At 38.8% G+C, this 15,171-nt stretch overlaps 1 protein-coding gene across 4 annotated transcripts in view; it reads right to left on the reverse strand.

Annotated features, from left to right (window-relative positions):
• Positions 1-15,171, reverse strand: part of ZRSR2 (zinc finger CCCH-type, RNA binding motif and serine/arginine rich 2) — a 30,460-nt gene that overhangs the window by 11,463 nt on the left and 3,826 nt on the right. For 2 of the 4 annotated variants that reach the window (XM_050964181.1, XM_050964197.1), the window contains exons 5-10: positions 12,385-12,471; positions 9,109-9,147; positions 7,178-7,293; positions 4,531-4,744; positions 587-642; positions 195-304 (exon numbers count right to left, since the gene is read on the reverse strand). In XM_050964181.1, coding sequence (XP_050820138.1) covers positions 195-304; positions 587-642; positions 4,531-4,744; positions 7,178-7,293; positions 9,109-9,147; positions 12,385-12,471 — 622 coding nt within the window. The remainder of the gene's footprint in view (positions 1-194; positions 305-586; positions 643-4,530; positions 4,745-7,177; positions 7,294-9,108; positions 9,148-12,384; positions 12,472-15,171) is intronic. The other 2 variants (XM_050964189.1, XM_050964187.1) reach the window with 1 other exon arrangement.

A 15,171-nucleotide genomic window follows, 5' to 3' on the forward strand; every position in this document is an offset into this window, starting at 1 on the left:
GCTTGTGTAATTGAGTTAGTGCATGTTTTCAGTTTGTCGCCTTGCAACTCAAAAGGTTTCTGTACTGTAATTTTATGTGGATCTCTCTGATTTGAAAGCCTGTAAAGACATCACTGCTTAATCTTTCAGTTCTCTAATAAGCCTTTCAGTAATGACAGACCTTCCCTTTTATAAAAGGTTTAGCCCTGACATACCACATATAGCAGTTTTCCACCTTGTCACTGGGCAAAATTCACACTGAAGCTGTCGTCCTGCATACCATCGGCCATTGAATAGAGTAAGGGCTTCTTGACAGTCTCGCTCCCTTTAATTTAAAGATAAGGCAGCATGTAGCATTAGTGGGGATATCATACAATCCTTTAAATTCTGGTCCCTACCAAATCTGGACTCTTACTGCAGTGTGGGGATGAATCACTTAGATAAAATAGAGTTTAAGTGACATTCAAATTTAAGTAAAATGGAAATATGGAATTAAAGCTTTTAGAATCCAACAGGAAAAAGTAAAATGTTGTTATTTGGGTACTGCTTATGATCTAGGAGTACTTAACTGTCAAGCGTCATAAAGAGTTAACTGCAAAGCACTTACGACTGGTACTGAACATACACATTTCCCCGCAGGTGAGGCTCAAAGTTGCAGCTGACCTAAGAGGAGATGAAATGTTAGATTAAGGCTTTTGAAATACTGAGAGATCCACGTAGCTCATTCCTGATGGAACTATACTCACCCCAATTTGGCTCATACTTAGGGTGACAAGAAAGTGAAAGTATTTTATTTATCAATTCTTCTGGCCTGGTTTTCGCATACAGGTTTAATAAAACTGAACACTTAGTGCTGATTAAATAGAAGTTTGTTTAAAAATTTTTTTTTGTGGTATGTGTGAACAACATTTAAAATGGTTTGCTTTGATGTTAAACATAGGAGTTTTCTTTTTCCCTATAGCTGACAGCATTTAGTTGAACACACACACACACACACACACCCCTCGTCATACTACACTTCATGCTCTGTTAATCAGGTTCTGTTTTATTCTTTAGAATGGCACCCTGGATAGGCAACACTGATGTGTCACCACATGATTAATCCTCCTGATTAGACGGCATTCTGTCCAGCTGGACTGTAAGAAGGCATCACCAATATTACAAAGGCAGTCAACACCAGCTGGACTTTTAATAGCTAAAGCTAGTTAGTAGTAATAAATAGTAGAAGTGCTGCTGGAGCTCCTAATGCTCATCATTAGATACAAATAGCACTTATAGGAAAGGAAAAACTGACAAGGGGAGACTGAATAAGGAGACAGAGAAAAACAACAGAGGTGAAAAATCAGATATGAAAATATAGCCATGACACGTATTTCATCAGACAAGCAATGCTGACACTGGAAAAGTTTGCTATTTTGGAAGGTCATGGGAGCAACAGCAAGAATGAAATCGCCAGGAGTGTAAAAAAATGTTGGGGATCACCACCCTTTTAAATATGAGATACTCAAGCTCTGCAGTGGGCACTAAGCACTAATTCCTAATTTCACATAAAACCATCTCAATCTGACTAGGAATAAAAAGCTCAGTTTAAGACAGGAGAAAAAATGCTATTATGCAAATAGCTCTTAAATATTTAGCCCCTGCTGCTGTTTTTTTTCCTGTACTGTTTCAAAACTGTTTTCAAACCTTTCAATGGTTTATTCCATTTAAAGTGATTTAAAAGCTCTTTTGCTGGCATGGTTTTGTTGCACAAATAAATTTTTCTAATCTTTGTGAAATTTTACATAAAGGCACATTATTTCATATTTAATTTACTGATCAGACGTAAGTTACCCAGGTTGAAAATGCTTAGGATAGGAATTTTCAGACAGATATAAGTGAAATACTTGAATATAGAGAATGTGTATTAGCTTATTAGTAAGTAGTGATACAGCCAACATTTCTGGCTCAGACACTGTAAAATAATTCAAGCCATTAGGTCTGGAGTAGGCAACCTATGGCACGTGTGCCGAAGGCAGCATGCGAGCTGATTTTCAGTGGCACTCACATTGCCCGGGTCCTGGCCACCAGTCCAGGGGGCTCTGCATTTTAATTTAATTTTAAATGAAGCTTCTTAAACATTTTAAAAACCTTATTTACTTTACATATGACAATAGTTTAGTTATATATTATGGAATTATAGAAAGAGACCTTCTAAAGCTTACTGGCACATGAAACTTTAAATTAGAGTGAATAAATGAAGTCTCAGCACACCACTTCTGAAAGGCTGCCAACCCCTGCATTAGATATAGAAAGGCCCCACAGCAGCATAATGCAGGCAAGCTTTTACCAATAGTGTGCCACAGATCACACCATTGACATGCAAGAAATAAGCCATGTGCACACTAGGAAATTTTATAAAAATACCTACCAGTGCAAGTTAACCGATGGTAGCTTTAGTGTTGACAAGGCTCTTCAGCTTCAAGTGTTTATCACCATGTTAGTTAAACCTGATGAAAAGCAGGTTTAATTGCCATGGCAATATAACTGGGATTGGCATTAGGAGCACTGTCTATACCTGGACTTGTGGGAATTTGTTGTTGTCTTGTCTCACAATAATTATGTCAGGCATGAAATCTGAGAAGGAATTAGGTGACTCCTACATGGTTCTTTGTAAGGGCTTGATGCAATGTGTCAAATCCGTTCAATATTACATTCAAAGGCATAGGTGGTTGTGAAAGCCTGCTCCTGAAACATCTTGCAGAGTGCATATATCTTGGTCCTGTGTCTGCTGACGTTCATTCCTACAGTGTCCTTACTCTCACAATAGTGGATGTTATTTTCTGAAATCCTTTGGTATCAGAAGATCTTGTCTTTCAACCATTTATTTCAGCTAATATTTTCCTTGATAAGGCATCAATATCCTCAACTATTGTCATTCCAACGCGCATTTCAGATCTTCTGACTCTGGCCAGATCATCAGCTAACTCAACTCCTGTATATACTACTGTGTAATGAAATCCCATAAAAAAAATCAGTGTATTGCTTTGCTTTTTGATCCCCCAAGCCTCATTATCAACAATGCAATTCACAGCATTCAGGTGGGAATTTTGTTTTGTAATACAATTCCCAACAATGGACAAGTGTATTGTACATAGGAGAAAAATATTTTTGGGGAAAGGAAAGGTAGAGAGTCCAACAAAAGGAAACAGAGTGGAAGGATAAAAATGGAAAACAATCAGGACTGGTCATTAGAAGATATTTCTTTTTCTTGGAATAGATCAGAATTAAGGCAGTCAGAAAAGAAAATTGTGGGTTTTTTTGGTTCAAAGGTTGTAGCCAGAGTTGATTAAAGTTGTGATTTTGGTGTGGAGGGTCCTGTGCTCTAGAGTTGGCCTCAGGCACAAAGACCTTTGAAGGCCTGTGGGCAACTTCTGGGGCTCCGCTGTCCCAAGCCCTGTGCCTGTGGGAGGCACAAGTCCCAGCCCGGCCCCATTCACTTAGGCCTCCCCAAGCCCATCCTCTGATGAAGCTGGGCAGCCACAGAAAGTGAAGTCCTCAAGATCACACAGAAGCACCTTCTTGGCAGACCTAGCTCACATCACTTGGTGGAGGCAAAACTGCATCAGGACAAAGTGCCAGGCCAGCACCAGCAGGGCCGAGTGCAGGCAGCAGCACTCACCACAGAGCTTGGGTGGTGAGCAGGACAAGCCTCCTGGGAAGCCTGGCCTCAACCCACATGGATCCCTGTCACCATCCTTCTCATTGGCCTCCACCCGCACCTGCTCACGATGAAGGGACAGCTAGGCCAAATTTGATTGAGTTGCCCTGCAACCTGGTGCAGGAGGTCCAACGCCACTCAAACTTGCAGCAACTATAAAAAGCTGGTGTTTGGTCAAAGCTGCAGTTTCTACAACAAATTCTACCATTTCTAACTGGTCATGTACTATTCAAACATTTTACTTTCATACTAGTTCAATTTGTCAAATATTTTTCTGCTCTCCACCAATCCGTAGTAGCAAGTTACATTTTTAAAAGTGAATTAAACAGAAAGTGGACTGCGTTCTAAATAAATCAAGCACATAACCATTTTACTCCATTTAATTGCCATAGGCATAGCTTGTAAGAGGACGGGGGGAAGGTGAGAGATGCACTGCCATGACAGCACAGCTATCTTTACTTGGGCTAAAAGGCTTAATCCTTGGGCTAGTAGGTGGTTGGTAAAATTTTCCAGCCTTGAAAATGATCTGAGAATCTACTGGACTGCTCGAAAGCTTACTAAGATGGGGGCTAAGAAATAAGAAGATTGTTTCAAAAGATAATTTTATAGATATGTTGTCAGTTTGTCCCAGAATAAGTTTTGGGAGGGATTTCACCTGTAACTTGAAGAAATACAATCCTCTGTGATGACACAGAGATTAGTTTACAGGTACCATCAGAAATATGCAATTGAAATTGAGAAACTGTACATTAAACTTAGCTATGGCATATTCCACAATTGAAATTTACACTAGTCAAAACTGGCAAAGGAACAATGAGAGGTGATAATTATCATTGGGCTCATATGCATACCTTGAATTGAATAACCTTTCCCACATTCTTGAACTCAGGCAGTACATCTTCATAGAAGTCTAAGAACTGCTGGTAGGTTTCCTCCTCACTGTATTCAAGACTTGCATCTGTATCATAGTCATCTCTTCTACACTGCTCCATCCCAAACGTAACAAACATACCTCTGATCAGAAGCGTCTGACTAGATGTTGGGTAGTTATGTTTGCGGGAACACCTATATAATTTATGGTAAAGAAAAAAACACCTCACTTTCAGCAAAGGCTACACTGCTAAAGCTGCAAACATTTGCTATTTCTAGACCCACTAACAGCTCTGAATTGCAAGAAAATATTCTAAAAAGGAGCTTCATTAGAGTAATTATGGGAATCAGCATATTTCAAGGAGTAAAGCAGGTCATTCAAGACAAGTTTCCTGATAGTTTTAAAGCATCCTGCCATACACAAATGCTATCAGTGTTCACAAACACACAAAAAATCATGTTAGAAATTTAAAAAATGATGAAAGGAATTTATTCAAATGCTGCTATTTTGAAATATCTGTTCAATTTTTGAAGAGTCTTGCAAGACATTTTAAAGTCTTACTTCTGTAAGAGCCCGTCCTTTCTTCTCTGCAAAATTAAATAACTCATATTGAAGTAAGTGAAACTACTCCCATCCGATTGAGAAGGGGAAGAAAAATTAGGCCTCAGGTTGTGAACATCTGCGGCTATGGAAGTACCACATTGAATAAATTCCTGTCATCATTTTTTAAATTTCTAACATGATTTTTTGTGTGTTTGTGAACACTGATAGCATTTGTGTATGGCAGGATGCTTTTAAACTATCAGGAAACTTGTCTTGAATGACCTGCTTTACTCCTTGAAATATGCTGATTCCCATACCACTTCCCATATGGAAGTACCAATAAATAACTCATATTGAAGTAAGTGAAACTACTCCCATCCGATTGAGAAGGGGAAGAAAAATTAGGCCTCAGGTTGTGAACATCTGCGGCTATGGAAGTACCACATTTTACAAGTGACAGCTCTGCACAGAAGTTCTATTTTAACCTACATCACATCATATTGGTGGCCATAAGTGGCCTTCAGATGCTGCAATACAGTGTTCACCATAATAGCTTGAAGCTTAGTGAGTAATCTCCCTGACTTGCTTCTGAATGAGAAGGGGTTCACTATGCTTTAAGATCTCTGCTTCAAATACTCCCCTGTTCACCCAGATAACTCAGTCAAAAAGCTCTGTCCAAAATGTGCCTGTTCTTTCTTGGAAGCACACTTTGGAGCATAAATCTTAAATATAATGCAGTCAAACTACCACATTTATTAAAACTCTATACAAACAAACCTTATATGATAGGAAACTAAAATTGGAAAATACAGAAACCATGTTACTATAAAGCTAGTAGGTTTGTTCATGATATAGTAACGTAGAACCCCGTTTATCCAACCCTCGGTTTTCCTGCTTGCTGCATTAACCAACCACCAAGACTCCAGGACCAGAAGTGCTGCTAGTTAGTGCTGCAGCATTGCACTCTCTCATTCTCCAGATTATCCCACTTTCTGAATATCCAATCTGGCCCTGGTCCCAATTAGATCAGTTAAACAGGATTCTGTTATACTGGATCAGACCAATGGTCAATCTAGCTCAGTATCAAGTCTGACAGCGGCAAAAGGCAAATACTATAGTGAAAGGTGCAAGCCCTGTAACAGACAACTATGGAATAGGCTGTTCACAGGAAGAGAGTTTCTTCCTATCTCTAAGCAATTACTGATTGACATATACTCAGATCCTATCACCTATAAATATGTTTTCATTTTTGACACAAGTCTAACTTTGAATCCTACTAAGCTCAACTTCAACATGTAGACTTCCACTGCTTATTTATGAGTTATATAAAAAGGCTTCATTTCAGGTTTAATTTTGTTTCCTTTCAATTTGATGGTACGACCTCTTCTGTTATTGCAAGATGGTAAGAGTACCCTACTGACTTTCTGTACCATTCATTTTATATATTTCATAACAGAAAACTGCCAAAGAAAGGCAACACGTGATTCAAGTCATGGGAACACATTAGGGCTTATTAAGTTTTCAGAGGCAATAAGTAAGAGATTAGAACACTCTTTGAGAAAGCATACTAAACTAAATGGACGATCTGCAATAATCATGTGTACTGTACAAATAATGAGATACTGGAAAGTCACTTGACACATCCAGTCATGCAGATGTGCACTACTTTGCTTTTGTAGCTGTTTTAGGTGCAGTGTATGCAAATTAAGACATCTGACTGGATGTCTTAATTAATTTTGGATTTTGGAGCTGCATCAATAATAATAGGAAACTAGATATACTCTGATGGCATAATGATCTACCACTGCAAATGCTTCTGCTGAATCAGTCAGTCAGATCAAAACTGGGACCAGACTATTAGCAGTTTGATGTTCTAATAAAAAAAAGGATAACCCAATTCTGACTGTGCACTGCTTTTACTCTCAGTTCACAGCTGTATAACTGAGAACAGACTCCTATCCAATAAGTCTACAGGAAACCCACCAAGCAATAATGAGGAGATCATCTGATCACAAACTTGTAAGACATCCCAAAGGAGCTAACCCCTTTAAACCATGTTATATTCCCAACATTTGACCAGTTACCTGTCTCCAAATCTGCAGGATCCTGTTTTGATATAAAATGGGCAATTAGCTCTATCTTTCTCCGTTCCTATGTTCTCTGGGGGTTCTGGGTTATGCCAGGTAGCGCCATTTTCCAGCTGTTTAAAAACAAAATTAACATTATTACCTTAACGAGAACACAGTAAAATAAATATATAAATAAATGTGACAGCAAGGAGTCAAATTCAATACTTATGTAACTCAATGTTATCTCCTTTGACACCCAGATGACTTTGAACAAAGTATTTTAAATACTGCTCTGTATGGTCATCCAAGTGCCTCTAGTCTCGCCAAAGATGGACAGCTCTTCCTTGGAAACTCTACACAAAATGAACTTAAGATCACAAATGGAAATCTTCCATTTGCCAGAATCCAGGATACATTAAGTTTTTACAAACAACGACAGTACTCAGTCCTTACACTGGACTTACACCCTCAAACAGAATTAGAAATATTCTTTCTTGCATTAGGGTAGCCCACCATTCTAGCACAGGGGGATCCTCGGGGAAGAGACCTACCTGATAGCAAAGCAACTCCAGGACTGGGAGAGTGTAACAGTGGCTGAAGACACTTTTGCACCCCCTTTCCTGAATTGGGCTGAATGCTTTCTGGCAGGAACTGAGGGTTGGGTCCATTACTTTATCCTTACAACAGCCCAGTGAAGTAGATAAACAAGTATCAATTTTTATGCAGATAGGAAAAATAAAGTACTAAACTTAAAGTAACTTGGCTCAGGGCCACAAAAAATTCTACCAGAGCTATGACTGGCATTAAAACTCAGGAATTCCCCATTTTTTCTAGTTCTGTACTCAAGCCACTGGCCTGGGACTCCTAAAATGCAGTATGAGATTACCAAATGGCAAATGTTTGTTGACTAGAAGAAAAGTTGGAAGCACCCTTAAAAAGGTGAATGTTACCCATTTTACTAAGCAAAGCAGTTTGGAAAAGTGTTGAAGTAGCACTTCTCACATCAAATAAACTGAAAGCTATGCTTAGGTACAGTTGGCACTTCTATTGGTGATAGCACCATTTGGGAGGGGGCAGGAGCAGAATGCCATTTGTGGCTTCAGCAGTGGTAGAACTCATTAACTGAAACCTTGTATCTTTCAATTTCAAACTCCAATATACTACACTTTCCCTTTGTTTCTCTTTCAGCAGTGCCAAAGGTGTATTTAGAGCCCTAGACAGTAAAACAACAACAAAAAACAGTCAAAGCAGTATTCCATCCACATTTTGTCAATTAGAAGTTAAGTTCCCTTGCTCAGTCTAAATATAATTGAGAAACCAAACACTATTCCAATGTGGCTAATAGCAATCAACTCTGAAATGGGTAACTATAATTAAGTATACTTTTCAGATAGGTGCAAGAGTCTATTCAGTGCAAGAACCTTTAGGAACCTTTACTGCCTGGGTGAGATAAAATGAGTTGTCTTCTTTTAAATAAATGGAGGGACTGAATTCAGGCACTGAGATCTAATTTAAGAACATTCTGCAGATTTTAATACTTTTTACCAATTCGAGATCTGCACTCTTCCAGGTACCCAAGTGGTTCCCTCTTTATTTCAGAATCAGTACTCTCTCCTGCTGCAGTGCTTTTATTCAAAGAAAATATACCATCATATCAAGTCTTCAGTGGCCCAGAAAGCAGAGTCCCAAAGTCATTTTAGACCTGGCTCTCCTGAACAGCCACAAGCACGCACAGCTGCACTTTTACCAAGTAGCCATAAATGTGCTTAATTATATGTTCCAGATAGTAAATACATTGTTTATGGCTAATGGAAACCATTACATATTAAATTATACAAGGCCATTAGCTTCTCTTCAGAAGAGATGAATATTATTCCAGAAGACAAAACTCAGATGGTAGTCAATAATCATCTTTCAGTTCTTTATTGAAAAGAGACTGAACATACCTGACTTTCAGCTTGATCCAGCATCTTCTGCACAGCTTCCTATAAATGGTGCAAACACAGGACTAGTGAAAACCCTGAAGGGAGGTAATTCATCTGGTTTCTTTAGTTAAGAACCTAATTTGCAATATTTAATGACTATACACGCTAAAGAAGTGTGGTGGTTTGTTTTTAAAAACACTGAAAATTTATTTTTTGCTTTGCAGTAAGTCAGACCGCCTATAATGTTGTTAAAGGATACATCTGAGAAGACTTCAATGTAGATGAGTGTTTTCTAATATCTAAATGCTAGAGCACTTCACAAAGTTACTTTTGAAACTAGTAGTTTTCTTTCTCTACTTTTGCTGCCACCTAACTTTATGTTACTTTGCACACCTAAACATATCTGCGGCACTAACACACTGCTTGATGAGTAGGCATAAATATAAAATTGAATTCAGGACAAGCCAAGAGAAGTGACAACTTAAGTTTAAAATGCATTTTTAATATTATTAAGTTAGCTTTGGATTTTCCTAGTCATAGGCCTCTTTGCATACACACTGCTCATTCAGTAACATCTATAGCAAAAGTTTTGGAATTTATTTTAGCTCTGGTGTTCCCAAGCTTTTTTATGGACTGAACCACATACTAATAATGAATGGCTCATGGACCCAACTCCCCTCCCAGTCACAATCATGTGGACCACTTCCCTTCCGAGTGTTGATCATATATAGTTCCTGGGAAATTACAGCAATTGTTTACATTGAAGAGCAATTTTAGGAGAGCATGTAATGTATTTATATTGATTTTAATGCAATTTAGCAGCTGAAATAAGGTGCAGAGTCAGCACCATTTGACCACGTAATTGTCTGTGGACCACCATCAGGTGACCACGAAGAATTCAGGAACCAATTTTAGCTAACAATTCACAAATTTCCGCTGGCCAGAAGCAACAAATATGCACTCCCTTTACTTTAAGCATGACATTTATTCTGTCAGCTCGGTAGTGCTCTTCTACATTGTCTACTGGATTCCAGGAATTCACAACTAACACCTTATTTCTACCAATCTCTTCCCCTTTAGTTCTCATTTTAATCTTTCTATTGTTTTCTCTTCTCTCCATTTCAGTCCATCCCACCATTTTGAGGTCTCCTCATACCTTCATCTTGGTTTGGACATCTAGAATCATACACAAAAGACATGCATCATAGCAACTTTCTGTTAAGTGGAGGGAGAGGGGGAGAGGTGGGTGGAACTGCTTTTGCAGCCAGACAGCACAATATCCCTGGGTAAACAGGAGCTGGGAAATGAGGGACGTCATTCTGCCCCAGCTGGACAAGTGCTGACTGCTGAACCAAGTCCAACCACTCTTTCCTTCCTTTACAGTCTCCACTCTTTCATTACATTTGGATCAGTCTTCTATCCTCCTAGTCTACTGTCCACTTTTACCACTCACCCCCATTTTACTTTATCTAGATCAGTGATTCTCAAACTTTTGTACTGGTGACCCCTTTCACACAGCAAGCCTCTGAGTGCGACCCCCCTTATAAATTAAGAACACTTTAAAATATATTTAACACCATTATAAATGTTGGATGCAAAGCAGGGTCTGGGGTGGGGGCTGATAGCTTGCGAACCCCTGTGTAATAACCTCACGACCCCATGAGGGGTCCTGACCCGTTTGAGAACCCCTGATCTAGATGATCATATCTGTGTCTTGGTGGCTACCGCCACCCATATCACTTCCTCAGTAGTTCCAGAGAGAAAGACTGACAATTCCTGTCAGTGTTACTCTTTTGCTTCTACTGGAGAAGTACAGTAACTCCTCACTTAAAGTCCTCCCGGTTAACATTTTGTTATTACGTTGCTGATCTATTAGAGAACATACTCGTTGAAGTTGTGCAATGTTCCGTTATAAGGTTGTTTGGCTTGCCCTGCTCTGCCTACCCGCCCAGCGCGCCTGTGGGGAACGGGGTTGGGGCACAGAGGCTTGCGGCAGAGAGGCTTGCCCTGCTCCACCCGGGGAGTGGGCAAGCCTCCATGTCCCGACCCCCGATAGGAGCGCCAGGTGGGCAGAGCAGGGCATGCCTCCTCACCCTGGCCCTCCTACGCCTCTGCCTCAACCAAGCTTCACAATCACTGGTGAGTACGGTATTAAATTGTTTGTTGAAAATTATTTAAAAACGTATACGGTATATGTATATAATGTCTTTTGTCTGGCGAAAAATCTTCCCTGGAACCTAACCTCACTCTCCCCCCACACATGTACAATAATTCTTATGGGGAAATTGGATTAGTTTAAAGCAACATTTTTCAGGAACATAATTACAACGTTAAGCAAGGAGTTAATGTATTATGTACAGTAGCCTCAGTGCTATCTTCCATATTAAAAGCAGGAGGGAAAACTACTTGTTCTCTCTCCTCTCCTGCTGCAGCTACTTGAAGATGGCAGTGGGCTGAATCACATCTTTGTTTCTGGTGAAGCAGCTCTAAATGAAACTGAGTAGGATCAGATCAGTTTTCATCTCTTGCTGCTCTGGAGAAGTTGAAATGAGATGGTTAAACTCCAGAAAGCTGTGATCATCCTTCCCCTGATGACAGCAATGGGTCAACCTGACTTTGGACCTTTGCAGGAGGAAATCAAGGAAAACAGCTACAATCTCTCTAAATTCTAAGCAGATACTCTACCAAATAACTTTTTTTGGTTGAATTAATTAAACAGCTGTTAACACTTTTCAATATTGTGTTCTTCCCCACCCAACAAGTTATGAAAAAGATACATCCTGATGAATGAGTCAGGTAAAGAGGACCTGTAAAATCTTTTGAGTAAGAACACTGTTAAGGAACAGCAGCAATGTAATTCCAGATCAATGTAAGGAACTTTTTAAAAATGATTACATTAAGGTTGCTCAGCTGTCTGACAGGGAAAACATACAATACTATGTTAAGAGTTATCTTTAACATGTCACATGTTAAGTGCACATGGGAGAACGGGTGCCAGCAATATACCTTCATATTTCCCCAATGCAAATAATTACAGGGGAAGTGTAATACAAGAAGCCATATGTTGCTATACAAACTGAAGGACTGAGGCTATTTTTGTTTAATTTTTATCCCCAATATAAGGCTTCATTAAAATAAAATACAGAGGGTCTATTTCCAGGTCTCAGAAAAACACCCATCAATTATTTCCATTCCCCATTTTCTAACGCTAATAAACAGATGCATAAAGTCAAGACTGTTATATCTGGTACTGTAAGAGGATATGCAGTGTGTTTATCCTCCTAGTGCAGGCATCACCTCTCTTTCTCTCTTCTCCTGTTGCTTCTGCTCCTCCTCTTCTCTCTCCTTCCTTTGCTGTTCTTCCCATTCTTCTTTTATCTTTCTCTTTATGAGAAAAAAGATAAACTGTTCATTTTTCTTGGTAAGTGATTAAAAGAATATTCTTTCAAAAATACAATACATACACATATATACGTGAATGAGAAAACTATAGGTAAATCCAAAACCATCACCTAGGGTGGACTGATTTATATCAAGGCAACTTAAATTGTCAATTTTAATTATTTTTTAAATCACTAAGCAATAAACCCCGATTTAAATCTTTAATTTTAATCCTGTTTTGCATATATACATCTTAATTATTTTCCTAAAGAAGTGTTGATCCTCATTGTTTGGTAACCATTATAACTTGTTGATTTGCAACTAAATGTAGCCTTTCCACTAAATTTGGTACTTTTTGCAAACCAGGATACATAATATATATCTATATACATTTAAGCAATTATACAGCTTAACTTACATTTATTTAGATTCTTAATGTTTACATTTTTTATATGGTAAAAAATCATAAGTGATGCACTTCTTATTTACTAGATAATATTGTACCTGTAATCTGTGTCAGGCTTTATTTGGATGGATACTTGAATTCAATTAAACATGCACAAAAAGACAATATTTTAAAATTTTTGTTATTAAATAACACTACCTGCAAAGCACTGGATACATAACAAAAAGGTTAATTAAAACATGTTTTGTATTTAAACTGATTTGTTAAACAAAGGAAACAATCTGTAAAGATTTCAGAGTGATAGCCATGTTAGTCTGTATCAGCAAAACAACGAGGAGTCCTTGTGGCACCTTAGAGACTAACCAATTTATTTGGGCATAAGCTTTTTTGGGCTAAAACCCACTTCATCAGATGCATGGAGTGAAAAATACAGTGAGCAGTATAAATATTACAGCACATGAAAACATGGGAGATGCCTTACCAAGTGGAGGGTCAGTGCTAAGGAGGCCAATTCAATTAAGGTGGAATTGGCCTGTTCTCAACAGTTGACAAGAAAGGGTGAATACCAAAGGAGGAAAAGAGTGAATTGAACTGATCACCAAGTCTTTCAAGATTTTAGAACTAGTCAATCTTATCCTCTCACACCGAGACTGGTATAAGAAAATATGCTTTTTCAACTCCCCATTGGTTTCTTAACTCTGAATGAACTAAGATAATGTAATTGAATTTGCTGAATAAACTGAGATGAAAACAATATTGTCTACGCATCTGCAGAAGAGCTACTGCTATCAAAAGCTGGCTCAGTGCTTCAGCAAACTCTGATTCCAGGTGACTTCCACCAGTTCACTGTTTGACTTTCTTCAAAACTTGGCAGCAAGCATGCATTGCTTAAATATTTTTATTTACTGTAAATTATTTTAATAGATTATAATAAAACTAGTGTGATGGGTCATTCCATATTCTTTATGAAAATATGCTTATGATATGAATGTGACATAACTGAAATATACTTTATGCACGATGGCTCATGTGAGATATTATTGGAAAAGGTTATTTACTGAATGTGATTATCCAATTTGTATGCCTGTATCAGTTCTGTAACTGAAGTTAGGAATATTGTCTATGTATCTGTATTTCAACTATGCTATTTTGGGTGATGCCCCAGCTAATACTTCAGGTACAACAATGAAAAAGCCAGACAGAGCTGATGGCCCATCAGCAAGAGACAATAGACTGTAAAAGATCTTAGTCTTCCTATGAACATGTGGGTCAGCCTGTGAAGAACAGCTTCAGGGGCCCTACAGAGGCATGTGACCATGTCACCTGATACTGGAACCCATCTTGAATTCTGTACTTTTTCAGGAGAAGCTGGGGTGAGGGGGGTCAAACTAGGAAACAAAGGACTCCCGCCTTATGCAAATCCTATTTAAGGGTGGGGAGTGAGGTAAGCCAGTTCATCAGTTCTCCCCTGCTACCCCACCCAAGATGACTACTGGAAACAACTAAGGCTGAACTGAGGGAAAGAACTGGACTCAGGCTGGAAGGGTGTCTGACCTGTGAAGAAGATTATTAGAACCATATTTAGGGTGAGAACTTACATGTAACCAGTTTCTTTAGTGTATTAAGCTTAGTTTATGTGCTCTGTTTTATTTTCTTAGTAATCTGCCTTGTTCTATCTGCTACCTCCTTAACTACTTAAAATATACCTGTAATAGTTAATAAATTTATTTCTGTTTTACAATATAATCCAGTTTATGTGATTTCTGAAGGAGGGGGTGGGGAGTTGTGCAGGCCCTCCCCCACATTAAGGGAAGAAGCAAATTTCATATAATTTTGGGTTTGTACTCCAGCGGGGGGAGGGGAGGTGGATGACACACACGACGGAAAGACGGGTGAACATCTGGATACTGTGGCAAGTCCCTTAAGCTGAGCCTTCCCAGAGCAGATTTCTGTCTCTCTGTGCAGCTGGGTGTGGCCCTGCAGGTGTGCTGGGCTGGAAAAGGCTGGGGAGCCTAGTCCAGCAAGACCAGGTAAAAGGGGGCCCAAGCTGGCAGAATAGTCTGACTCAGTGATGTCCCAGCACACCAGGTGACATCCCAGGGGGTCCAACCCATCACAAATAGGCCTTAAAATATTTCATATTGTCATTTCAAATTTAAATTTTAAGTCTGCACAATTTGTAACAATAAATCTGTATTTATTTATTTTTTAAAACTGATTTTTAATTTAAAAAAATAATTGAATTTTATCCATCCTGCCATCAACCATGCTATATGTTGTAACCTTTCCAGAATTGA

Source organism: Gopherus flavomarginatus, chromosome 1 (assembly GCF_025201925.1).
Source record: "Gopherus flavomarginatus isolate rGopFla2 chromosome 1, rGopFla2.mat.asm, whole genome shotgun sequence".
Classification (NCBI taxonomy): Eukaryota; Metazoa; Chordata; order Testudines; family Testudinidae; genus Gopherus; species Gopherus flavomarginatus.